Source organism: Lithobates pipiens, unplaced genomic scaffold (assembly GCF_037356315.1).
Source record: "Lithobates pipiens isolate NorthernLeopardFrog02 unplaced genomic scaffold, aLitPip1_a1.2 Scaffold_16, whole genome shotgun sequence".
Taxonomy (NCBI): Eukaryota; Metazoa; Chordata; class Amphibia; order Anura; family Ranidae; genus Lithobates; species Lithobates pipiens.
The window spans coordinates 434023897-434051639 of NW_027507748.1; the positions used below are offsets into that span (position 1 = coordinate 434023897).

At 41.6% G+C, this 27743-nt stretch overlaps 1 protein-coding gene across 2 annotated transcripts in view; it reads left to right on the forward strand.

The window, feature by feature from the left end:
* ST6GAL2 (ST6 beta-galactoside alpha-2,6-sialyltransferase 2) overlaps positions 1–27743 on the forward strand; it is a 235891-nt gene that overhangs the window by 169272 nt on the left and 38876 nt on the right. For both annotated transcript variants that reach the window (XM_077482626.1, XM_077482627.1), the window contains one exon: positions 27123–27220. In XM_077482626.1, the coding sequence (XP_077338752.1) occupies positions 27123–27220 (98 nt within the window). The remainder of the gene's footprint in view (positions 1–27122; positions 27221–27743) is intronic.

Sequence of the window (27743 nt, forward strand, 5' to 3'; positions counted from 1 at the left end):
GGAAAGTGGTGTGGCAAGTGGACAATCCACAACTTGTGGCAGGTGATGTGGCTGGTGACGTGGCAAGTGGACAATCCACAACTTGTGGCAGGTGGCATGGCAGGTGACGTGGAAAGTGGACAATCCACATCTTGTGGCAAGTGACGTGGCAGGTGATGTGGCAAGTGACGTGGCAAGTAGACAATCCACAACTTGTGGCAGGTGATTTGGCAAGTGACGTGGCAGGTGATGTGGCAAGTCACGTGGCAAGTGGACAATCCACAACTTGTGGCAGGTGATGTGGCTGGTGACGTGGCAAGTGGACAATCCACAGCTTGTGGCAGGTGATGTGGCAAGTGGACAATCCACTTGTGGCAGGTGACGTGGCAGGGGACGTGGCAAGGGACGTGGCAAGTGGACAATCCACAACTTGTGGCAGGTGACGTGGCAGGTGACGTGGCAAGTGGACAATCCACAATTTGTGGCAGGTGGCATGGCAGGTGACGTGGAAAGTGGACAATCCACATCTCGTGGCAAGTGACGTGGCAGGTGTTGTGGCAAGTGACGTGGCAAGTAGACAATCCACAACTTGTGGCAGGTGATGTGGCAAGTGACGTGGCAGGTGATGTGGCAAGTGACGTGGCAAGTGGACAATCCACAACTTGTGGCAGGTGATGTGGCTGGTGACGTGGCAAGTGGACAATCCACAGCTTGTGGCAGGTGGCATGGCAGATGACGTGGAAAGTGGACAATCCACATCTCGTGGCAAGTGACGTGGCAGGTGATGTGGCAAGTGACGTGGCAAGTGGACAATCCACAACTTGTGGCAGGTGACGTGGCAGGTGATGTGGCAAGTGATGTGGCAGGTGATGTGACAAGTGGACAATCCACATCTTGTGGCAAGTGACGTGGCAGCTGACGTGGCAAGTGGACAATCCAAAACTTGTGGCAGGTGACGTGGCAGGTGACGTGGCAAGTGACGTGGCAAGTGGACAATCCACAGCTTGTGGCAAGTGACATGGCAGGTGGCAAGTGATGTGGCAAGTGGACAATCCACAACTTGTGACAGGTGACGTGGCAAGTGATGTGGCAGGTGATGTGGCAAGTCACGTGGCAAGTGGAAATCCACAACTTGTGGCAGGTGATGTGGCTGGTGACGTGGCAAGTGAACAATCCACAACTTGTGGCAGGTGGCATGGCAGGTGACATGGAAAGTGGACAATCCACATCTTGTGGCAAGTGACGTGGCAGGTGATGTGGCAAGTAGACAATCCACAACTTGTGGCAGGTGATTTGGCAAGTGACGTGGCAGGTGATGTGGCAAGTCACGTGGCAAGTGGACAATCCACAACTTGTGGCAGGTGATGTGGCTGGTGACGTGGCAAGTGGACAATCCACAGCTTGTGGCAGGTGATGTGGCAAGTGGACAATCCACTTGTGGCAGGTGACGTGGCAGGGGACGTGGCAAGGGACGTGGCAAGTGGACAATCCACAACTTGTGGCAGGTGACGTGGCAGGTGACGTGGCAAGTGGACAATCCACAATTTGTGGCAGGTGGCATGGCAGGTGACGTGGAAAGTGGACAATCCACATCTCGTGGCAAGTGACGTGGCAGGTGTTGTGGCAAGTGACGTGGCAAGTAGACAATCCACAACTTGTGGCAGGTGATGTGGCAAGTGACGTGGCAGGTGATGTGGCAAGTGACGTGGCAAGTGGACAATCCACAACTTGTGGCAGGTGATGTGGCTGGTGACGTGGCAAGTGGACAATCCACAGCTTGTGGCAGGTGGCATGGCAGATGACGTGGAAAGTGGACAATCCACATCTCGTGGCAAGTGACGTGGCAGGTGATGTGGCAAGTGACGTGGCAAGTGGACAATCCACAACTTGTGGCAGGTGACGTGGCAGGTGATGTGGCAAGTGATGTGGCAGGTGATGTGACAAGTGGACAATCCACATCTTGTGGCAAGTGACGTGGCAGCTGACGTGGCAAGTGGACAATCCAAAACTTGTGGCAGGTGACGTGGCAGGTGACGTGGCAAGTGACGTGGCAAGTGGACAATCCACAGCTTGTGGCAAGTGACATGGCAGGTGGCAAGTGATGTGGCAAGTGGACAATCCACAACTTGTGACAGGTGACGTGGCAAGTGATGTGGCAGGTGATGTGGCAAGTCACGTGGCAAGTGGAAATCCACAACTTGTGGCAGGTGATGTGGCTGGTGACGTGGCAAGTGAACAATCCACAACTTGTGGCAGGTGGCATGGCAGGTGACATGGAAAGTGGACAATCCACATCTTGTGGCAAGTGACGTGGCAGGTGATGTGGCAAGTGACGTGGCAAGTGGACAATCCACAACTTGTGGCAGGTGATGTGGCAAGTGACGTGGCAGGTGATGTGGACAATCCCCAACTTGGGGCAGGTGACGTGGCAAGTGACGTGGCAAGTGGACAATCCACAACTTGTGGCAGGTGACGTGGCAGGTGACGTGGCAAGTGGACAATCCACAACTTGTGGCAGGTGACGTGGCAAGTGACGTGGCAGGTGATGTGGCAAGTGACGTGGCAAGTAGACAATCCACAACTTGTGGCAGGTGATGTGGCAAGTGACGTGGCAGGTGATGTGGCAAATGACGTGGCAAGTGGACAATCCACAACTTGTGGCAGGTGATGTGGCTGGTGACGTGGCAAGTGGACAATCCACAGCTTGTGGCAGGTGGCATGGCAGATGACGTGGAAAGTGGACAATCCACATCTCGTGGCAAGTGACGTGGCAGGTGATGTGGCAAGTGACGTGGCAAGTGGACAATCCACAACTTGTGGCAGGTGACGTGGCAGGTGATGTGGCAAGTGGACAATCCCCAACTTGTGGCAAGTGACGTGGCAAGTGACGTGGCAAGTGGACAATCCAAAACTTGTGGCAGGTGACGTGGCAAGTGACGTGGCAGGTGATGTGGCAAGTCACGTGGCAAGTGGACAATCCACAACTTGTGGCAGGTGACGTGGCAGTTGGACAATCCACAACTTGTGGCAGATGACGTGGCAAGTGACGTGGCAAGTGGACAATCCACAACTTGTGGCAGGTGATGTGGCAAGTGACGTGGCAGGTGATGTGGCAAGTGACGTGGCAAGTGGACAATCCACAACTTGTGGCAGGTGATGTGGCTGGTGACGTGGCAAGTGGACAATCCACAGCTTGTGGCAGGTGGCATGGCAGATGACGTGGAAAGTGGACAATCCACATCTCGTGGCAAGTGACGTGGCAGGTGATGTGGCAAGTGGACAATCCACAACTTGTGGCAGGTGACGTGGCAGGTGATGTGGCAAGTGGACAATCCCTAACTTGTGGCAAGTGACGTGGCAAGTGACGTGGCAAGTGGACAATCCAAAACTTGTGGCAGGTGACGTGGCAAGTGACGTGGCAGGTGATGTGGCAAGTCACGTGGCAAGTGGACAATCCACAACTTGTGGCAGGTGACGTGGCAGTTGGACAATCCACAACTTGTGGCAGATGACGTGGCAAGTGACGTGGCAAGTGACGTGGCAAGTGACGTGGCAAGTGGACAATCCACAACTTGTGGCAGGTGCCGTGGCAAGTGACACGCTAAATACAAGTACACTGCAGCTCTCACAGCTGCTGCTACTCACTCTGGTCTCACAAAATTGCTGAAATAGTTAATAATACAGTTTTTTTGAGCTGGGGAGGGTCTATGATGTTAGCTTAACTAAACGCTTCTAGACGCAAACGCGGTAAAACGTCGCTAAATCGCGGTAAAAATCGCGGCAAAACGCGAGTTTCTAAACGCCGGTTTCAATATGTGTCCAGCAGCGTTTGCATCTGTGTCTCGTGTGCATGAAGCCTTATTTAAAGGAAACCGCTACTCACAAAAATAGAGAGGCTGCCATTGCTGATTTTTGCATGGAGACTGCAGACTATACACAAATAATAACATCCATGAATGTTTGTGCTTTAAATTATCACAACAGTGTGCTCCCATATGACTATGTATGGTCACAGATAGAACAGATGAGAACAAGCAGCTGATGCCTGGTGGCAGCACAGGAGATGAGCAATTTACTGGCTCATAACAAGCCATTATTTATCTTTATTGGAATCTGGGTTCAGCAGACATTGAGAAGGCAGGTGGTACCTCTAACTTACCATACAGAAGAGCGAACACAGAGTTGACAAAAGCTAAAGAATACAGCTTAAAATTATTATTTTTTTCAACAACAAAAAACACCCACTTAAAGCGTAAGTTCACTCCCAATCAACATTGACTATTTTTAATCCTTATGCTGCTAGCATTAGTAAATAGATAGAAATGTGTATAATATTAACTTGTTTTAAACAAGACCTCATGCAAATATGCAGCCTCTCTGTGGGTGGGACTTGGCGCTGAATGGCCGCATATTTGCATGCATTACTGCAAATACAGCCATGCCGAGAGAGTGCGCTCTGCGTGCTCAAGACACAGTTACCAGCAGCTAACAGAAAGCAAGCAGCGATCATGTGATTGTCTGTCATGGCGGTCACATGATGATAAACCCTGCCCTGCCTCCCACCATCCTAAACCCCTTAAAGGGTCGGGAAGCGCTGGCTCCAAGGGATTAAGTTACTTCCTAATTTCCAGGCCTAGGCTAATGATGTCATACATCCCATTCAGGAGCGGAGAAGGGGTTTTGTCAGCTAAGCACACCCTTCTGCCTGTATGCCTGAGTTTGGGTCAGATGAATTCTAGGATGTAAATGTTACATGAATCATCTGCATTTGCTCAAGATGCAAGTAAAGGGGCTGAGCTGGCAACTCTTTAGTCCATATAGCGATTCTAATAGTTGCTTACAAAGAGTGGCAAGCAAAACAGTTGACACATTTCCGCAACAGCCTTAGTCATTATGCTACGACTAAGCCCTTGTACACACAGTCGGAGATTCCGACAACCAAATCCATCAGATTTTGTCCGTCGGATTTTGTCCGACGGATCTTGTCCGAAACTGTTGCATACACACGGTCGGACAAAGTTGTCGGAAAATCCGATCGTTCAGAACGTGATGACGTAATTTCGTTACGATGGGACTACGTTCAGGCTAGTAACCAATAGCTTTGATGCAGGAATTTGATCTGAGCATGCGTGGCACTTTGTCCGATCGGAATTCTCTACACATGATCGGACTATGTCCGATCAGAGCATTCTGTCGGAAAATATTTCCGGCAAGTTGGAAAATTTGGTCCGACGGAAACAGTCCGATGCAGACCACACACAGTCGGAATATCCGACAAAACGCTCCGATCGGACACATTCCGTCGGAATCTCCGATCCTGTGTACAAGGGCTAAGGCTGTTGCTTGTCATTTTTTGTAACCAAATATGGACTACATAATTGATGTCTCAATCCTTTTACTTGTTTCTGCTGTAGTGTGTAAGGACACACTGAGCCTGAGCACCTGAAAGGGATCTTGTATATTGGACTGGGAGTTCCCTGTTGTGTGCGCTGTCTATCTTCAAACTTACTCATGATGGTCACGGCCAGAAATGCTAGGAGGGGTTTTCAAAGTGATTTCACAGCAAAATAAAGCATGGCGATATGGCTAGATGGGCAAGTTTGCTCTGAAAAAATAAAAATAAATTAAATAGTGTTTTTGGTTTGCGGTTCACAGATGCAGTGTAGTTGTGCTTTAAAAATCTGCTTGTTACTAGACTACAGTAGTATTTTGCTATTTAGCTCTAATCTTAAAACAAAAGCAAAATGAGCTGAATTACAAAATGTGTTCATTCTAATAATTATTAACATTACAATAAAAATTTGAGATTTCATTAAAATCCAGGAGGTACTCCGTGCAACTGCACTTCCTCCTACCACTGCTTCAGTTTTTGTTATCTACTAACTGGAAGTAATTATTGTATTATATTATAAAGAACTACCTGAATCTGCAGCACGTGTGAGTATAGCTTCAGAAGTGGGCCGCATAGATTTTTTTCTGTCTGGAGCAGGCCATTTAAAGGGTCATAGTATCAGAAAAGTAGTGTTATGCCCTGTACACACGGTCAGGGATGGCCCCTTCCTGTTCCAACATGACTGAGCACCAGTCCATAAAGACATGGACGAGCGAGTTTGGGGTGGAGGAATTTGACTGGTGTGCAGAGTCCTGACCTTAACCTGATAGAAACACCTTTGGGATGAATTATAGTGGAGACTGCGAGCCAGGTCTTCTCGTGCCTGACCTCACAAATGGGCTTCTGGATAAATGGTCAAACATTCCCATAGACACACTCCTAAACCTTGTGGACAACCTTCCCAGAAGAGTTGAAGCTGTTATAGCTGCGAAGGGGGGGCCAACTCAATATTGAACCCTACGGACTAATACCCTTTACACACGGTCAGAAATTCAGACGGAAAAGGTCCGATCGAATTATATTGCCGGAAAATCCGATTGTGTGTGGGCTTTATCTGACTTTTTCCATCGGAAATTTTAGACGGAAAAAAATTTGAGTGCAGGATCTAAAATTTGTGTGTACAGGGCATAAGACTGGGATGTCATTAAAATGTATGTACGTGTAAAGGCAGGTGTCCCCATACTTTTGACAATATAATATAATATATCTATATGGACCTTCAAAAGTGTGATAGGTAGGAATGAAATGAGATGTGTAATTTATGCTCCTAGAATGCCTGAAAGTACTACTTCAATGTTTGGCCTCTGTATGTGGCCAGGCTGTGTAAAAGTCTCACACATGTGGTATCGTCATATTCAGGAGGAGTAGCAGAATGCGTTTTGGGGTACAATTTTTGCTATATACATGCTATGTGTTAAAAATATTTTATAAATTAACATTTTGTGTAAAAAAAAAAATTCATTTTCTTTCCATGTTTTCTGAAGACTTGTGTAAAAAAATGAACCATTCAAAAGACTCACAATGCTTCATAGAATATATGTTGAGGTGTTTGTTTTCCAAAATGAGGTAATTTTGTGGGTAATTTCATTGTCCTGGTGCTCCAGGGCCTTCAAAAATTTAATAGGTTGTTAGGAAATTAGAGGTGTCATTTATGCTCCTAGAACCCCTGTCAGTGCTCCTTACATGTTGGACCTCTCTGTGTGGTCAGGCTGTGTAAAAGTCCTACACATGTGGTATCGCCATACTCGGGAGGAGTAGCAGAATGTATTTTGTGGTGTAATTGGAAGTATGCACATGCTGTGTGTAAGAAATAACTTGTTATTATGACAATTATGTGAAAAAAAAAAATCTCAGTTTTCCCAAGAATTGTGGGAAAAAATGACAACTTAAAAAAACTCACCATGCCTCTTCCTAAATATCTTTGACTGTCTACTTTTCAAAAAGGGGTCATTTGGGGGGTATTTGTACTTTCCTGACATTTTAGGGCCTCAAGAAATGAGATAGGCCGTCAGTGCATCAGTTGTGATCAATTTTTAATGATTTTCACCATAGTTTGTAGACTATAACTTTCACACAGACCAAATAATATCCACTAATTTGGGTTATTTTTTACCATAGAAATGTAGCAGTATAAGTTTTGGCCCAAATTTATGAACAAAATGAATTATTTGCAACATGTTATCATAGAAACTAAAGGAAAGTGTGTTTTTTAATGAAAATTGTCGCTCTTTTTTCACTTATGTCGCAAAAAAACAAAACAACTCAGTGGTGATTAATTACCACCAAAAGAAAGCTCTATTTGAATGAAAAAAATGATAAAAATGCTGTTTGTGTACAGTGTTTTATGACTGAGTAATTGGCATTCAAAGTGTGAGAGCGCTGAAAGCTAAACATTGGTCTGGGCAGGAAGGGTGTACAAATGCCCTGTATTGAAGTGGTTAATATATCATTGCTGTCTTTGTCAAACTTATTTTTTCATACCAAAATATTTCCATCTTTCTTAAGACCTTATTTTATACTAGCAGACGGCATCAGTATTTGAATGACAGCTGCATTATGGGCCTGTCATGAAAGCTTTGCAGCACGCAGCACCTACTTTTCAGCATTAGCACATTTTCAGGTAAAGATGCTGTCATTTAGAGAGGGTAAAACCTCAGCCTGAGTAGTCATTTTGTTGCCATTTGATCGCTTGCAATTGTTGTTGTTTTTTTTTCCTTTTTGGAACTTTTTAAAATCTTTCATTACATGTACAGGGGCTGATCATTCCATCACTTGTGTCTGTTTTCTCCTGTTTGACACCCAGGAATCCCTTTTAAGTGCCTGTGACAGATTAGAGCTGTCATCATTAGTATAGGTTTTTCTAAAGGCGGTTAGGCTGAAAACTGCAGCCTGTGTTTGTTCACCAAGGTGTTTAAATTATTGCACTGTCACACTTCATTCAGTGTAAGCCGTGGCTTATTTAGCTCTTTCATTTGGCAGTTCTAGTTAGTCAACCAGACAAGGTCTTCTACCAGTGTGTTTGTTCTCTGGAGAATACCAAGCTTGAAGGCCAGTTTAAAAAAATAAAATTATATTGGAACTCAGCAAATGCAAGGACAATTGGCGGGAAATGTAAAATGGTAATTACTGCAGTTTATAAAATTGTTTTGATGGAAGAAGCAGGAAAAAAATTGAAACGCCGTCTGTGGGCATGCATGCTGATTTTCTAAAGATTTATGCTGAACCGGGGAGCCTTTGTTGTTTCAAATGTCAGGTGCTGGGTAGAGCTGCACGATTCTGGCCAAAATGAGAATCACGATTTTTTTTGCTTAGAATAAAAAGATCACGATTCTCTCACAATTCTCGCAACGTAAAGTTGTTCACATTATACAAAACAATGGGCTAACTTTTCTGGTTAGCTTTTTTTTTTTTTTTAATTCATTAAAGCCATTTTTTCTAAATAAATTGCATTTGAAATACCGCTGTGCAATTACAGTGTGACATAAAATATTACAAGCACTATTTTATTCTCTAGGGTGTCTACTAATAAATATATATATATATACACACACATACTTTTTTTGCTAGAAAATTATCATATAATATATATCTATATATATATATATATCTATATATATATATATATATATATATATATATATATATATATATATATATATATATATATATGTGTGTGTGTGTATATATATATATATATATATATATATAATTTTCTAGCAAAAAATGATTTTAACTGGAAACAAACAAATGACAGAAAAAGGTTTAGTATTGAAGTGGTTAAACTTTTTTCACTTACACAAAGTCTATTCCATTGACAAATTGTTACAATGTTTATACTTAAGTTCAGCTAGCTCATACTAGCTCATTATGCCTTTGCCTCACAGGGTGTGCGTTTTTTTTTTTTTTTATGTTTGCCTTTACTTGTTACTTTACTATGTCTTCAATTAGTTTTAAAAAATAGCTACTATTATTATTGTTATTATACAGGATTTTTTAATATATATATTTATTTAAAACATGCATTCATACATAGGTAAAAAAGTAGTGATGCGCGGTACTATAATAGGGAGTTGGCCTAGGAGGCTTAATAAATTCTATAGGCACTAAGATTGTGCGTGATATATATATTCCCGTATACAGTAAGAGAAAGGTATATAAAAAGTTGTGCGTATTTTTATAAGGGGGTGGTGGACAACTCTCACCACTATAGCATGATGATATTCAAGATAGGAGACAAATGTAATGAGTAAGAAAAAAAAAGAAAAAATTGCAATGCTTGGAATAAGTAATCCCTAATGCGATTTTATAACTGACAGAATCGCATAAAGTGCCAGTGCTAGACAATAAATAGAATCATGAAAGTATTAACTACACCATAGATTAAATAAAACAATATATATAAAGCAGTCACAAAGAATAGTGAATCGCAGTGCGATTTGTTCACGCTGACAAAATCGCATAAAGTGCCAGTGCTAAAGGTGAGAAGGTGTGTGGAATATTCTATTACACAATAAGGTAAATAGGATAATATGTATAAAACAATCACCAACTCGATAAAACGTATGTGCAAGAAATGGTGAGTTGTAGCTGCCAGAAGTCGCATAAAGTGCTAGTGTCACAGAAGTGGTAGAACAAGGTCCGTGCGGGTGTTCTCTACCATATAATCATCAAAACAATATTCCTGCGACCGTGAACAGCTCAATAGTTCAATTGTGCAAGAAAATGACAGAAAATCAAAATAAACGCATAAGTAATATTGGTGTTAAGGGAGTAAAAAGAATCCCACAAACTAATCAAAAAACTGTGTGCGATACCTACAAGAAATTATATAAAAAATAACAATAGCATATATCAGAGTGTGACCATTCTGCTTTGTGCGATAAACGGTGGCGATTATGTCAAAAGTCGCATATGTCGACAAATCGCATATAATGTCCGTGTCTGTATATAAGTGCACAGAGCAATATAATCGGTGATGGTGGTGAAAGAGGTGAATATATCCCACGTGGTCCTGTGTGGTTGGAGTATGGGTGTCCCCTTACCTTACAGCTGTAAGGTAACAGCGTGTGATATGTATATCCTCAGAACTCCTGTACTTTATCCCTCGAGGTCTTGTCCCGATATTTACAGATCCTGGTATCCACGGATCCTGGCGTCTCCTGCCTATCACGCTGTGTTGGTCCCTTTAAGTATTTGCTCAGCAGCACTCAGCGTGGGGGGGGGGTGTAGGTTTACCTCGGCAATTGGTGCATATGTAAGGGGTTAAAGAAATAAGGAGGAAGGGAGCCCCATAGTGTAGTAATTCTCAACACATATGATTTATTACAGCAAAACAGTAATGTACTCACAAGCAGACAAGTTTCAAATGCAGTGTATAAACGAGCCTCGAGCTCGATTGCGTCACTTCCGGTAGCGTCCCGACCGTGACGAACACGCGTCGGGACGCTACCGGAAGTGACGCAATCGAGCTCGAGGCTCGTTTATACACTGCATTTGAAACTTGTCTGCTTGTGAGTACATTACTGTTTTGCTGTAATAAATCATATGTGTTGAGAATTACTACACTATGGGGCTCCCTTCCTCCTTATTTCTTTAACCCCTTACATATGCACCAATTGCCGAGGTAAACCTACACCCCCCCCCCACGCTGAGTGCTGCTGAGCAAATACTTAAAGGGACCAACACAGCGTGATAGGCAGGAGACGCCAGGATCCGTGGATACCAGGATCTGTAAATATCGGGACAAGACCTCGAGGGATAAAGTACAGGAGTTCTGAGGATATACATATCACACGCTGTTACCTTACAGCTGTAAGGTAAGGGGACACCCATACTCCAACCACACAGGACCACGTGGGATATATTCACCTCTTTCACCACCATCACCGATTATATTGCTCTGTGCACTTATATACAGACACGGACATTATATGCGATTTGTCGACATATGCGACTTTTGACATAATCGCCACCGTTTATCGCACAAAGCAGAATGGTCACACTCTGATATATGCTATTGTTATTTTTTATATAATTTCTTGTAGGTATCGCACACAGTTTTTTGATTAGTTTGTGGGATTCTTTTTACTCCCTTAACACCAATATTACTTATGCGTTTATTTTGATTTTCTGTCATTTTCTTGCACAATTGAACTATTGAGCTGTTCACGGTCGCAGGAATATTGTTTTGATGATTATATGGTAGAGAACACCCGCACGGACCTTGTTCTACCACTTCTGTGACACTAGCACTTTATGCGACTTCTGGCAGCTACAACTCACCATTTCTTGCACATACGTTTTATCGAGTTGGTGATTGTTTTATACATATTATCCTATTTACCTTATTGTGTAATAGAATATTCCACACACCTTCTCACCTTTAGCACTGGCACTTTATGCGATTTTGTCAGCGTGAACAAATCGCACTGCGATTCACTATTCTTTGTGACTGCTTTATATATATTGTTTTATTTAATCTATGGTGTAGTTAATACTTTCATGATTCTATTTATTGTCTAGCACTGGCACTTTATGCGATTCTGTCAGTTATAAAATCGCATTAGGGATTACTTATTCCAAGCATTGCAATTTTTTCTTTTTTTTTCTTACTCATTACATTTGTCTCCTATCTTGAATATCATCATGCTATAGTGGTGAGAGTTGTCCACCACCCCCTTATAAAAATACGCACAACTTTTTATATACCTTTCTCTTACTGTATACGGGAATATATATATCACGCACAATCTTAGTGCCTATAGAATTTATTAAGCCTCCTAGGCCAACTCCCTATTATAGTACCGCGCATCACTACTTTTTTACCTCTTTACTCCGCTATTGGGACCCAAGCATCCCCATTTCAGTGTATGCAGCAGTACGATTATCGGATTCTTCCCTGATTAGGCGCAGGAATAACCCTTTTCTCATTTACCATGCATTCATACATGCAGTGCTGCCTCTTGAGGTTTTTCCAGAAGGTCTCCCAGCTGCTGTGGAGGCACAGTGCAAGTCCTGGGATTCTCTATGACTTCTTGGTTTCATTTCTGTTAATAGAATAGCTCAGAGGTCATTATACTCCTAGATTCACATAAGCAGCAGAGATCATCACTGCACAGAACAGTGAAGCTGTCCAAACTTCTGTTTTCTCTTCTCATTTGATTTAAACCAGTAACGAGTAAAGTCTCGTACACAGGATCGGATTGTTGGCCAACAAAACCGAGGACTTTCTTTTGTCTGAAGGAAGTTGCCCCAAACTTGTCTGGCATACACACGGCACACAATTGGCCAACAATCACGAACGTAGTGATGTATTACATGGGTTTTCAGCTCTTTAGCGCCACCCTTTGGGCTCCTTCTTCTAATTTCATGTTAGTAGAAGTTTGGTGAGTGTTGATCTGTGTTTTTCATTTCGTGCTTTTCGGTTCTTCAACCAGACGTTGTGGAATTGGAGGAGATAATGTGTTATTTATTATTGGATTTGGAGTTATTGCTTTGACATTATTTTTTTGGTTGAATGATTTGATTTGGTATATTTTCTTTATTGTTGGATGCATAGAATGCACTTTTTGGTTAAGTTCTAGTTCTATTGGCAGATAGCATGTCTAATTTTTTTTTTCTTTTTTTTTTCTTTTAATGCACAGTAACAAAATTGTGGAGAATAATACTTGGCTATGTGTTTTACTTCAAATGACAGTTATGGGAGTAGGCAGTTATATTTAAAAAAAATACAATGTAAAATTGACAAGGGACACCAACATAGTTGTATCTTTAATCTTAAAAACTATGAGATAATGGTGTTGTGGTAACTTGTCCAAAAAATAAATAAATAAATAAATAAAATATTATTCTTGACATCACTAGAAAAAAAAAAGCCTTTGAAAATTTGGTTGCAATAACTCCATCAATATCACCAGCAAAGCAGCTGCATTATTATCCCATTAAAGAAGAAGAGAATGTGCGCTGCATTTCGAGGTTTCATAATTTGCCACGTCACAAATGTTAATTCTCCATTACGAGAGCTAGTTTACAAGACCGACCGCTTCTGGCTCTTCCTTGCTTCTGAGCATGCGTGTTTGTACTTTGGACTTTTGTCCGACTGACTTGTGTACACACGCTCAGAAAATCCGACAACAGACATTTGTCTGCGGAAAATTTTAAAACCTGCCATCTAACATTTGTCTGTGGAAAAGCCAACAACAATTGTCCGATGGAGCATACACACAGTGGGATTTTTCCGCTAACAGCCTGTCAGCACAAATTTCCCATTGGAAAATCCAATCGTGTGTACGTGGCTTTACTGATAAAGAGCAGAAGGCAGGTACAGTTTGGGGGGGGGGGGGGGGGTATTGCCTTATTACATTAATTCATGGAAAAAAATGATAATAGATTCTACAGAGACATTTTTGTGAGGGATTGATTAAGTCCGTCCTCACAGATAGTAGCATCCCTTCATTACCTCCCACTAGACAAGATGGTATATAGATAATATGAAATCTGAATACTGAAAAAAGGAACACAAATTTGCAAGCATGCATGTATGTACAATTTATAACCTTAAATTTTAGTATTTGCAGTAAAAAATACTTTAGTTCTGCTTCCACATTATCCATTATTATTCACTAGTTTTAGGCTTTTATTTACTGTAGTAGAAAAAGTATAAATTGGAAGCTTAGAAGATTAGAAATAACTGCAGATGCTTTCCTCTGAATCTAAACTGCAGTCTGACAGGTGTAGGCAGTTAATCTCTGAAATAGTCTAAGCTATTTCTTCAGTTAATTCATGTCAGTGTAACACACAATCAACAGCAGGTTTTATTAACCCACTATGAGCAATTCTTAACATTCGTTCAATGCAAACATCAAGCCAAAAATAAATAGATACTGATATATTGTGATTATGGTGGGATAATTGTATATTATCTGATGCTGAACTAAACCCTTAAAGGGGTTCTAAAGGCAGGATTTTTTTTTTACCTTAAAGTGATTGCAAAGTCTCTTGTTCCACTTACCTCCTCTGCGTAGTGGTTTTGCACAGAGCAGCCCAGATCCTCCTCTTCTTGGGTCACTCTTCGGCTCCCATGGCCCCTCCCTCCTGTTGAGTGCCCCACAGCAAGAAGCTTACTAACGGGGCACCCGAGCTGAGCTACAACTCCACATATCCATTCAGACACAGAGCCATGGTTCGGCCCCGCCCCCTCTCTCTCCTCATTGTTGTGTCTCTGCCAATCAGGAGGGAGAGTCCTAGACAGCCGAGGCACTCATGGATACCGCTGGATCGAGAGAGGCCTCAGGTAAGTAGGGGGTTGAGGGGTGTTGCTGCACACAGAAGGCTTTTTAGATTAATGGATAGAATGCATTAAGCTAAAAAACCTTCTGCCTTTACAACCACATTAATGCATTCCCTGCATTAAGGTAAAAAAAAAAATACCAGTATTTGTGCCGCCCCCTCATCTCCCTTTTTACTTACCTGAGTCCTATCTCAATCCAGTGCTCTGCTGGAGTACAACAGCATTGCTCTGTCCTCTCCTCACAGAGCAATAGAAGCCATTGGCTCCTGATGCTGTCAATGAAATCTTGTGAGGGGGCAGTGGGCTGAGCCATGCTATGTGTGTCTATAGATGCACATAGCCTCGCTAGGGAGCAGGCCCCATAGGAAGTGGGTTCCAACGGTGGCGCACTGTGAAGAGGAGGAGGCTAGAGCACCAACGAGGGACTCTAGAAGAGGAGGTTCAGGGACACTCTGTACAATATTATTACACGGGTCAAGTAAGTATAACAAGTTTGTTAATTTATAAAATAAATATAAGCTTTACAACAACTTTATCCCTCATTGCCTGGAAAATACATTTGATGCACACTATAACAATCCCAGAATTTGTTTTAAAGAGAGAGAGAGGGTGGCTATAGTAGGGTATCATTCAGTAATAGAAGAGTAGAAGCAAAGATGTGTTAAGATGATGATTTTTTTGACGTTTTGGCTTAGACCCCTTTCACACCAAGGGCGTTTTGCAGGCGCTGTAGCGTTAGAAATAGCGTCTGCAATCCGCCCTAAAACTGCTGCACCATTGTCTGTAGTGTGAAAGCCCCGAGGGCTTTCACACTGCAGCGGTGCACTGGCAGGACGTCAGGAAAAGTCCTGCCAGCAGCTTCTTTGGAGCGGTGAAGGAGTGGCGCCGCAAATCTGGCAGCAAAACGCCACTAAAAATAGCGGCTTTTACCACCGACGCTATGGGCGGCGTGGTGTAAAAGGGGTCTTACAATAAACAATCAGGGGCAAACAAGCACAGTATTAAAGGGTACATAATACAGTTCTAACATGTGCATGTGTGTTTGTGTTTATACATAGCACATTAGCAGATTATAATTACCTTCTGTGTGCACAGTGAGTATTGCACAGAGTGGCCACGATTCTCCACTTCTGGGGTCCCCACCAGTGCTCTGGGCTATTTCTCTTTTTCTTTCTCATATGGGCTCAATCCCAAGCTGGGCTGTGTATGTCTATAGACCACACAGTGCAGCTCAGCTCTGCCTCCCGTTCCCTCCTCACTGGACTTTAAAACTACTTTAAAGACTATTATTCATACAGCAAAACCACTCTATAGTTCCTTTTTACAATATTGTCCCAGTCAAGATTTATTCTTGTTCTCCTTCACACATAGTGTGGTGACTGTGGTCACTGCTAGGGCTAACAACAAAAGGAACCGCCACTCCAGGTGAGTAGATATAGATGAAATCAATTGGGTGGAACTCTTCATCGGGGGGGGGGGGGGAGTCCCGGCTTGCTTGCCGTGGAATACTGAATCAAAGAAAGTGGCTGCACACTGACATGGCAGAAGTCCATTTATTGAATAATCCATAAAAAATACATGGCACACACCACTAGTGTGCAATGACCGGAAAGGTGGACGCGTTTCACACAACTACATTGTGTTTACTCATCGCCTTCAGGTGTGCTACTGACATTGCTTAAATAGCTCCACCCCCTCCCCACACCCGTGTCCACAGGTGTAGATAGGTATCGGCAGACATACCACCTGTCCCAGTTGCAAATAGTGCTGTGAACTGAGAAACACAAAGGGGAGGGAATGGCTCATATTGTCTCATAGTGCTATGCTAAAAAGGAATAACTCCAAGCATCAAATACATGTCAATGAATAAAGAACGCTATGAGCCAACCACCTCTCACCACTAAGACATTACATACATGCAACTGGATACCAACAGACAGTGGACCACAAAAGACAATATATGAAACCCTGAAACATTGAACAGGGATAAAATTGTATATATAAATATAATACACCTATATAGAAAAATAAAATAAAAAGTAAGTGCTGGTTCACACAGGGGCGACCCAACTTTTGAGCGACTTACATTGCGACCTCCAGGACAGGTGACCAATTAGATTAATCCTGCCTGATTGCCTGTGACCAATCCGAGAATAATCAGCTCTTGTGATATAATTGGGGAGTGGGGTAAATTATTTTCTTTTTCCTGTAAAGTCGCTTCAATATAGATGGGGATCCGACTTGGAGGCGACTTGCATTGAAATCTATGGGTACAAGTCGCCTAGAAGTCACCTTGAAGTAGTACCTTTTCTTAAGACGGAGCGACTTCAGTAGTGTACATTAAGATGCTTCTCATTCACTTCTATGGAATTTCAGCGACTTGGTGCGACTTGAGGTCTTACAAGTCAGATCCCAAGTCGCTGTTGTGTGAACTAGGACTTAGAAGACAAGCTCCAGATACACATAACAAAAAAAAATAAGGCCAAGAAAAAAAAAAGAGTATAAAATCATGAATGTCTGTAGTGCACACATAGATATCATATAAAATATAGATAGAGTAAACCTATATTGTGTGCATATATCTTCTAGTTATATAATAACCAATAAAGGGACTGAATTGTTAATAATAATAACAAATGACTGTCTCACACTGACCTGGACACACACCATATATAGGACGTGTGTCAAAGAATATGTCGGAGAGGATATCGTCCAGATGATAGATGGGTGTTGGGAATTTATTCATAAAAATGACTCACATCCCATTCAAAGTTCAAATCTATAGGAATGCAAGTCTCAAGGTGAAATATCCAAAACACCTCTCTACGACATAGCAAGCGAAAAATATCCCCACCTCTCTCCAGGGCTCTAATCCTGTCTATGACTTGGACCTGCATGGTGGATCTGTTGCCTCCATGACACAAGAAAGTGCCCCATTCACACTTCAATGCAGCCCAAAGGTGTGCTGCAGTGAGCCATGGTAAAATGCAGACATGAAGCCCTGGTAAAATGGCTTCCCTAAGCATAGCCTGTCTAGGCATTATGCTCAATATGATAAATGCAGACATGCTGCATTGTGCTGCGACTTGCAGGTAGGCACCAGACTGCTGTGGGGAGACTTTCTGACAACTGCTCTCACGCTAAAATGGACCAACTACGCTGACCCTTTTGGAAAAGGCTAAGGGAACACAAACAGAACATAAACACAAACAGAACAGAAAAAATGGCTTCCCTAACCATAGCCTGTCTAGGCATTATGCTCAATATCATAATAAAGATCCCTCCTCACTATCCCTCGCCACAGATTGGTGTCAGAAAATCCAGTCTCTGCAGCTATGGTGTCCTCAAAGGTGGGATTTGCCACCACTACCATATCACCTTGGGTGTGAATGGAGAGTCTGAGAGGGTTAGCGATTGGTTGGGTCGATTGCCTGTCTGTTGAATTATACATGTCCTTTAGTTGAAACTTTCCCAGCTAGTCTTAATATTAGATGATGATATTTATACCATTGGATGTTGCTATTATCACATCACTAGATGTTGCATTAATAAAAAGATGTTATTATATCATTGACCGTTAGATGTCGCTATGAATACATTATATTTGAAGATGGGTTATTTATTTTCACCACTAGATGTTGCTTGAGGGTTCATCATTAGATAGTGTTATTTATCCATTAACTAAGGGTGTCTTACCTATTACTTACCACCAGATGCTGCTTCATCTATTATATTTCACCACTAGTTAAGCCGTAGTCGTTTAGTAACCTGTTGAGGATGCGATATAGATTTCCACCACTAGATCTCATTATATACACATACCTTTTATGGTTCAGATTATATTGTTTTATATTGATTGTTCTAAATAATTTCGTAGGTTGGGGTGGCATATATATATATATATATATATATATATATATATATATATATATATATATTATATATAAAAGCTATGTTCTATCATATTACACTCACATTGATTAGATGCTGAATTTTATGTCCTTTGGATGTTTTAAATGACCGCTTCCATTGCCATGACAACATGAACTATATATATGTAATTCCGGCATCATCTACCCAACTTCATACCCTTGATGAAGTCACTTGAGCAGTGACGCAACGCATTGGGAGGATTTGGGTGATGTCACTTCTGGTCGCGGCCGAGACCGGAAGTATCTGATACCTGTGAATCCAAATAGTGCCATTTTAAGTTGATGCTTTTTAATAAAATACCTTTATTTAGATTCCGCACATGGGGATTCATTTCTAATACATGTGAGCTTCCTACAGAGGAGCGTGGAGGTGATGAGATATTAAGTATCCAGTTCAACTCTCTATATATACTGAGAAGCCGATGGTTGCTGAGTGTTTTAAGGAGAAGGAACAGCTGCTGACACCTAAAGAGTGACACTAGAAGTGCGACTAGACCTGTAGGGGCCTTTTCCTGAGGTGAGAGGCTAGGGAACACTATGGTCATGAATGGTGGAAGTTCCTCACTTTGAAATAATTTTAAATATTACTTATGTGTGCACTTTGGATGGTGACATCACTATAGGAATATTTATTTTTGCATTGAAGACTTTTGCACGGAGCACTTTAATATTATACTGGAATTGTTTATGCAGAAGCTTCTTTTTGCACAGAGCACCTTTTGTATTTCATTGGAATTGTGTACGTAAACATTTTATTTCATTATTTGCAATATATTGTATACGCATATATTTATTTATTTATGTTTATGCACTTTAATGTATTTGTTGTATTGCGGAAGCGCCCCATTATTTCCTTTTTATATTGTTACTCTGAACAAAGGATGTTTCACACCTATGCTGGTTTACTTACTAGTAATATTAATTAATTAATATAATGGTTCTGCTACTGTATTTAGCTTGTGCTCTTTTAGTCCATGAATGACCTGTACATCTGTGTTTTAGGTCTTTGACACATAGGAATCAATTCACTAAGAGATAAATACTGCATGCATTTTTGATAAAACACATGCAGTATTTTAGTAGTCAATTCAGCCAATTTCCAAATGCTTAATTAAAGTGGATGTAAACCCTATTTTTTTTTCTTTGATGTCTTAATATAGAGTATAAGATTTCCTATCATTTGAGCCCAGTCTTGCCACAAAGAGTTAATCCAGCTCTGAGCAATCCTATTTTATTGTTCAGTGAGATAAATCTTGACAAACAGAGAAAAACTTTGTCAAATCCTCCCCCTTTCTGTGAGTGACAGGTGATTTGCATATCTCGTGCACGAGCCTAAGAGACATGCATTATTTTTTAATTCCCTCCCACTCCTTTCTTCTGCTGCTCTGCCAGGAATGGATGTTCCCCACCTCAGCATAATTGGGCATGCTGAAGTCATGTGGTTACTTTCCTGTCTTTTCACTGGATGTTAGAGATCATAGCAGAAGTTTAGTGTAAGACAGGGATATGCAATTAGCGGACCTCCAGCTGTTGCTAAACTACAAGTCCCATCATGCCTTTTCCTCTGGGTGTCATGATTGTGGCTCTAAGAGTCTTTCTATGCCTCATGGGACTTGTAGTTCTGCAACAGCTGGAGGTCCGCTAATTGCATATCCCTGGTGTAAGAAATACACAGGAAAAATGTATATTGACAAGGGAAGTGTAGAGGTGGGCGGGGAGTCTGCTGACATCACAACTCCACCCACCGAGCTCCAGACAACAGACCCACCCACGGGATCTGCAGTTTTTCGGTTCTCATAACAGACAGAGGGGAGACACTTGACAGGTAAAGATACATGCAGGAGGCATGTATATCCTTATAGATAACCCCTATGGTAGTAGTTTAGAAAGGATGGCATTGGATTTACATCTACTTTAAGGTTGAAACAATCCAAGTTGGAGTATCTGCTGTGCTCAGAGAAACCTACCTCTGTGCTGTACAATCATCTCCTTTTGGTCTCCCTTCCTGACCTCTGTACCTGAGGGACATCCCTGACCTAGATGATGAGGACTGGGAGGACATTTGGGACCTTCCCTTTCACCATTTTCACCAATTCAAAATTGTGCATAGAGCTTACTTTACCCCATACAGACTACATAGAAGGAACCCTTCGGCCTCCCAAGAGTTCTGGCATTATGACTAGAGGTCGACCGATATGGGTTTTTCTCTGGCCGATGCCGATATTTAGAAATCATGGCGGCCGATAGCCGATATATGATGCCGATTTTTTTTGGGCCGATTTTATTTTATTTATTTATTTTTAATCCCCCTTGATCTAACACACCTTTCCCACTGGGGCGTTTTTTAAGGCGCTTTTGGGCTAAAAATAGCGCCTGTAAAGTGCCTGCAAAATGGCTCCCCTGCAGTCTGTGTGAAAGACAGAGTGCTTTCACACTGAGGCGATGCGCTGGCAGGATCTTAAAAAAAAAAGTCCTGCAAGCAGCACGTTTGGAGTGGTGTATACCGCTCCTCCACCACTCCTGCCCATTGATATGAATGGGCACCTCTTCCTTGGCCGCTAGCTGGGTTATATGTGCCCCACTAGCAGCCAAATAGCACCGCTAAAATGATGGTAAAGAGCCGCTAAAACTTGCGTTTTACCATCAACATCTGCCCGCTCCAGTGTGAAAGCAGTCTTCATAAGTGATGCAGAAAATTTCTTACACTTAAAGCGGAGGTCCACCCTAAAATGGACCTTCCGCTCATCGGATTCCTCCCCCCCTCCGGCGCCACAATTGGCACCTTTCAGGGGGGAGGGGGGTGCAGTTACCTGGATAATCCAGGTAACTGCACCCACTTCCGGGCTAGCTCTCTGCGGAAAGGGGCGTACATTACGCCCCTTTCCGCAAGTGCCCGCCCCCTTCCGCAAGTGCCCCGCTGCCTGCTGGGAAACACACAGATCCCAGAGGCAGCGGGGACCGTCCTCATTGCGCAGCGCGGCTCGCGCATGCGCAGTAGGGTACCGGGAAATTAAGCCGAAAGGCTCCATTTCCTGATTCCCATACCCAAGATGGCGGCGGCAGCACTCGAGTGTCGATCTAGAGATCGGCTTCGGGTGCCGACATCGCGGGCGCGCTGGACAGGTAAGTGTCACTATTTTAAAAGTCAGCAGCTGCAGTATTTGTAGCTGCTGGCTTTTAAAAAAAAAACGTGGAGTCCCGGCGGACTCCCGCTTTAAACATTTATTAAACAAAACAAACCTCCAATCAGTTTACTTGTATGTATGATCTAGATTAAAAAAAACAAAAAAACTATATATTAAATAAAAACGGGTAGTCAAAACTTTTGGACAAAAAAAATAAAATAAATGGGCTAACTTTACTGTTTTTATTTTATTTTTATTTTTTAAATGGTGTATTTTTTTCCAAAAAAAATGCATTTGAAAGACCTCTGTGCAAATGCCATGTGACATAAAATATTGCAACAACCGCTATTTTATTCCCTAGGATCTCTGCTAAAAAAATATATATAATTTTTGGGGGGTCTAAGTGATTTTCTGGCAGAAAATACAGGATTTTTACTTGTAAGCAACAAGTGTCAGAAAAGATTTAGTCTTTAAATGGTTAAACTGAGAACTTCTACACAGAGATGACTTCATTCATTCAGAAGTGTAAACATTGTATCATTTAGTTCTTTTCTTGGCAGTCTGCCCAGAGAGGAGGAAAGTGTTGCTATGACGACTCAGGCAACTCACACTGACTTCTACAGAAGTCATTTCAAAGTCCCGCTGTAGAATCGGCTTTTTATCAACACAATCGGCCGATGCCGATTATTTAAAAAACGGCAAATATCGGCCGATATATCGGTCGACCTCTAATTATGACCATTCTCCTGGTGATTTTTCACATATTTTTTGCAATTGTCAAATACTGGGAACAGGCGATCTCAACTGTCAATACAATTGCTAATATCGCTTTAGTAGCCAATATGAGTCTCTGTCTGTTAGGGTTGGTGGAGGAGTTGGTTCTCACAGTTCACTCAGTTTACTCATTTTCTATGCTCGTAAAGCTATATCATGTCATGGAAGAAGGCCACTCCTCCTTCCCTCACACTCTAGAATCATCTGGTTACCCTTGTACAAAGATACTTATGCTAATACGGGTTTCCCAAAGAAATATGATAAAGTGTGGTCCAAATGGCAGGCTGACCCCACTACAGACCCCACTACAGATAGATCACAATACTTCTTATTCTCGGAATATAATTGAGGTACACTGTTCTTATCTGGGGACATCCTCCTGCTACTAGCTTCATAAGTAAGTTAAGATATTTGATTTAAAAAAAAAAGTCAGTGCAATAAAAACATGCAATTTTTATCAAATAAGTTAAAAATGTATGTTTTGCGACATTTATCACTTAAATTTAGCGTTATTTTAGTAAGTTTTTCAAAAATTTTTTATTTCTACATGCTAACACTGCACCAGAGGAAGATAGTTCGGTAAATAAATATACACAGAAATATGAAACTGTGAAAACATTCTAGTGTGCTTTCATTCACAGAATGATGTCCATCTGGTGAAATGTTACAAGTTATTTTCATTCCTGCGCTCAGGGCAGAACATTTCCACACTGATGCATTGTATTCCTTTAACTTACTGGCCAGTGCAGAATTTCCTCATAGTTACTTTGTACATTACTAAAATACAGACTGCCTACTGGCAGGAAATAAATAACAAATGGGTGTGTTCTTTAGTGAATTGACTCTTTTTTTTCAGTATTTTCCTCACATTCAATGTTTTACTTTGATGAAGTGACTGTTTTATTATCTCATACAATATTTACAAAAAATGGGTCACGTGACCTTCATATCATATGTGAAATCCTTTAGTGAACTGACCCCCATGTCTAATGAAAAATACAGATTGTATAAAGTTTGTACAAAAATATATTGTTAGAATGCAAAAAGTTTAATGTTTAAAAGTTAACTCCACTTTTGTGGGGAAAAAATTAGCAAAAAATAAATAAATAAATAAAGCATACACAATTGCATCTTCAGTCATATTGTAATAGAATGTTATTAAAAATAACCTTTCCTTTTTAATCTGCAGCTCTGTAATATCATGTAAAAAATGCAATATGATATGGCTACCAGGATACAGATTTTGAGCATCCACTGCAACAAAAATTGCACTTTTGGTGTCATACTCCCAAAGGGAAATCAAGTCTAAAGGGATGCAGACCCTGCAACTTTCCTCATTAGAGCCCTACAGGTGCAGCAGCTGAATGATAATTCTAAAATCACCTCCAAGCAGATTCACTTTTTACATGGATACAGACAAACAAATAGCTATTTCTTTAGAATAAGAAAAGATAGGACTCCGCAACATAATTTGTTAAAATCCTGTACATAGATCACCCAGAGGGAGGATGTTTTTTTCTCAACAAAAGTGGAATTACTCTTTAATTTTGACTTTCCTGTCACCTTCTATGGCTATCATTAGAACAACATATCACAACTAGAAATCCCACACAGAATACATGATGAACATTTTGCTGTGGATGTCTTATCAGTATGAAATGAAGCAACATTGCCACAATTTGGCTTAATAACCAGTGGCTGGGAAAATTATTACATTTATTTTCTTGGATGTGCTAAAGTTTGATAGCCTTTTTATTTATTTCTTGCTCTGAGCAAACCTCATTCCTCCATGCCCTGTCTGTGTGAATTAGTGTCAAATAATTTTTGTCTGCTATGTTTTAACCAAACTTATGTTGTACAAAATAAAATACCATCTTTGGAAATTGAGGTATACAAGAAGGAAAATAACCTGAAGGAAATGGTTGCTTTATTATTCTGATTGTAAATGACACCTCTCAAATCGTTCCATATGAGCACATAGACCTGTGGAAGTAAATCTGTAGAGAGGAATAGGAATTAGTCTGGAATCTGGACATATAAGAGGTTTTAGAATTATAGAATTATATTATTGACACTCTAATGCCCCGTACTGACAGAAAATCTCCGGGAGCTTTTTTTTAGAAATTCCAACTGTGTATAGTCTCCAGCGGACATTTTCCATCGGAATTTCCATCACACAAAATTTGAGATCAAAATTTGTCGAAAAATTACGATCGTGTGTACACAATTCCAACACACAAAGTTCCACGCATGCTCAGAGTCAAGTAGAAGAGCCACATTGGCTATTGAACTTAATTTTTCTTGGCTCGTGGTACATGTTGTACGTCACTGCGTTCCTGACGTTCGCAATTTACAACCAACTTTGTGTGACCGTGTGTATGCAAGACAAGTTTGAGCCAATATCCTTCAGAAAAAATCAATAGATTTTGTTGTCGGAATGTCTGATCAATGTCCGATCATGTGTACGGGGCATAACTTAAAGTGCGACTGTGGCCGAGCTATGGATATTCTAATCTAGCATGTACATTTTTCTAACAAATGGTACACAGTGGGCTGGGGAACAGGGTGGTAACAGATTTGTGTCAAAGGGGGAGTGTGTTGTGCTCAAAGAAGTGATTTGGGGGGAAATGATTTGCGCAAGGAGGAGCTGGTTGCTATGCAGTCTCTGATTATTTTAATAAAGTTCCTCTTTAAAGTGAGTGTACATGCTAAATGAAAAAAAAAAAAACATGTCACATGTACCTGCTCTGTGCAATAGTTTTACAGAGAGCAGCCCCAATCCTCTCTTTCTTGGTTCCCCCTTCTGGTGCTCTGGGGACACTTGTGCGTGCTTGCTCCCAAGCCCCACTCTGTGTCTATTGACACAGAGTGTGGGCAACCTGTCCATGCCCCTCACACAGCTCACTCATGCATTAAGGTAAAAAAATCTTTTAATAGTAGCTCCCCCCAGTCCCCCCTAAATACTCACATGAGCTCCATCTCAGTCCAGCACTGTGCACGTTCACAGCGGCTCCTCTACCCTCTCCTGGCTCTCTCAGGCTTGGCTGAGAGCATCGGGAGCCATGGATTCCTGCTGCCAGTCTAAACAGAGAAAGTGGTAGCTCTCTGACAATTTTCAGAAAAATCATATGTAATGGAAGCATTTAATTTTCTAACCTATTGCTGCCCTTGCTATAGCCGAGTAATGGCTACAGCGTGGGTTTATTTTGCCGGGAGGGCCTCTCTTTACATCCTCCTGTGGTTGGCACACTCTTTGATAGCCGAGTCCGAAGGACCCAGCTGATCACAGATCCGGGTAATGGGCCCTTTACCACTTGATCAGCTGTGTCCAATGACAGCTGATCACGGATGTCAACACAAACTGGTTATCGGCTTTTTTTTCCTTGCGTTTATAGCGTGAAAGTCCTGATTATCTGTGCAGTCGCAACCGTGCTGCCTGTTGGTGCCTATCAGTGCTACCTATCAGTATCCTTCAGTGTCGCCTATCAGAGCCCATTAGTAACACCTATCGGTGCTGTCTCATTAGTGCCTCCTCATCAGTGCCCATTGGTGCAGCCTATCAGTGCCCGTCAGTGCAGCCTATCAGTGCACATCAGTGAGGGAAAAAAATTACCTGTTTAATCAAAACACGTATTTTTTTTCCAAAAGTTTCCAAAATGTGTGGTCTTTTTTAATTTTCGTTTGTTTAGCAAAAAATAAAAAACCCAGAGGTGATCAAATACCACCAAAAGAAAGCTCTATTTGTGTGAAAAAAAAATTATAAAAATGTTGTTTGGGTTCAGTGTTGCATGACTGCGCAATTGTCCTTCAAATGTGACAGTACTGAAAGCTGAAAAGTGATCTGAGTAGGAAGGGCGTAAAAGTGCCCAGTAGGCAAGTGGTTAAATGATTGTGCTGAGGTTTATACATGTCTGTCAGACTCTTGCTTGTGGCACAGCAACCAAAGCATATGTATTAAATGCAAGAAAGCATGGGTTTATTTATCTGATTGACACAACAATCAAAGCATATTTAAGGAGTACAAGAAGGTATGGATTTTATTTAACCATACTCTTTTAAACCACTCCCATTGTTAACACAGTTTAGCTACAGAGACTGTTAAGCCCCATACACACGATCTGATTTTCTGATGATTTTTTTCCTTCAGATTTACCAAAACCATGTAGTAGAAGGGCCTGCCTGATTGCATACACATTGAAACTCCTAAGGTTTGACCTCATATTACATGGTTTTGGTAAATCTGAAGGAAAAAATCAGCAGAAAAACTGATAGTCGCGCCACACTGTTGCTCTCCTTTGAGTGCCCAGAGGTTTCTGAGGTCTTTACAATCCTAGTGATCAGGATCCAAAAAGATTTGTTTTGTATGTGGTTGATGTATGAAGATATAGGGGCACACATTACATTCTCCCCCAAAAGAAGAATAAGGATATGAAGCATTGATTTGTTTGCCAAAATTGTTCTTTGCTGTTTATTCATATTTGCAATGCACTAAAGTCTGAATGTTCTTGTGCTCAGAACAAGTGTCATGTATTTTATCATTCCAGCTGGTGATTAATTTGTTCAGTGTTAATTTGTGCAACATTTCTGTAAATCTTCTTTTTTAATTATTCTACATTTAATTATATGTTTAGATGCCCATGATGCAGTGTTGCGATTTAATTCTGCACCAACACACAACTATGAAAAAGATGTTGGAAATAAGACCACCTTGCGCATTATAAATTCTCAGGTAAGACACTAATGATGTATCTAAGTACTTTTTTAATGCACAAAACTACTTTAGATGTACAGCATTTGTTAAAAACCCCTGTTACATGTTTGTGCATTTATCATTTGTTTTAAGGGATCTGCTTCAGTCCCTTCATCCTCCAGCGCTCCCACACATGCCTGTGATATGTCTTGCTATTTTTAATATATTTTCCAAAGTCTTCAAGCTGGTCATGTAATGCACAGGGTTCTACATTTCTCCCAGTCTTTTCCCAGCTGTGGGCAGTCCTTGATGATGCAGAGAGTGGTGTTTGGGTTCAATGTCTCTCTGTGGCATTGCATTGTGGGCATTGCGGTGGTGAGATCCATTAACACCCAGCACCCACTGTGTCTCCTCAGACTTAAAGGGGTTGTAAAGGTTTGTGTTTTTTTTTTGTTTTTTACCTTAATACATCCTATGCATTAAGGTGAAAAAACATGTCAGTGACCAGCTCCTCAGCCCCCACAGCCCCCCCCGTTTTACTTACCTATACCCATGAACTTCT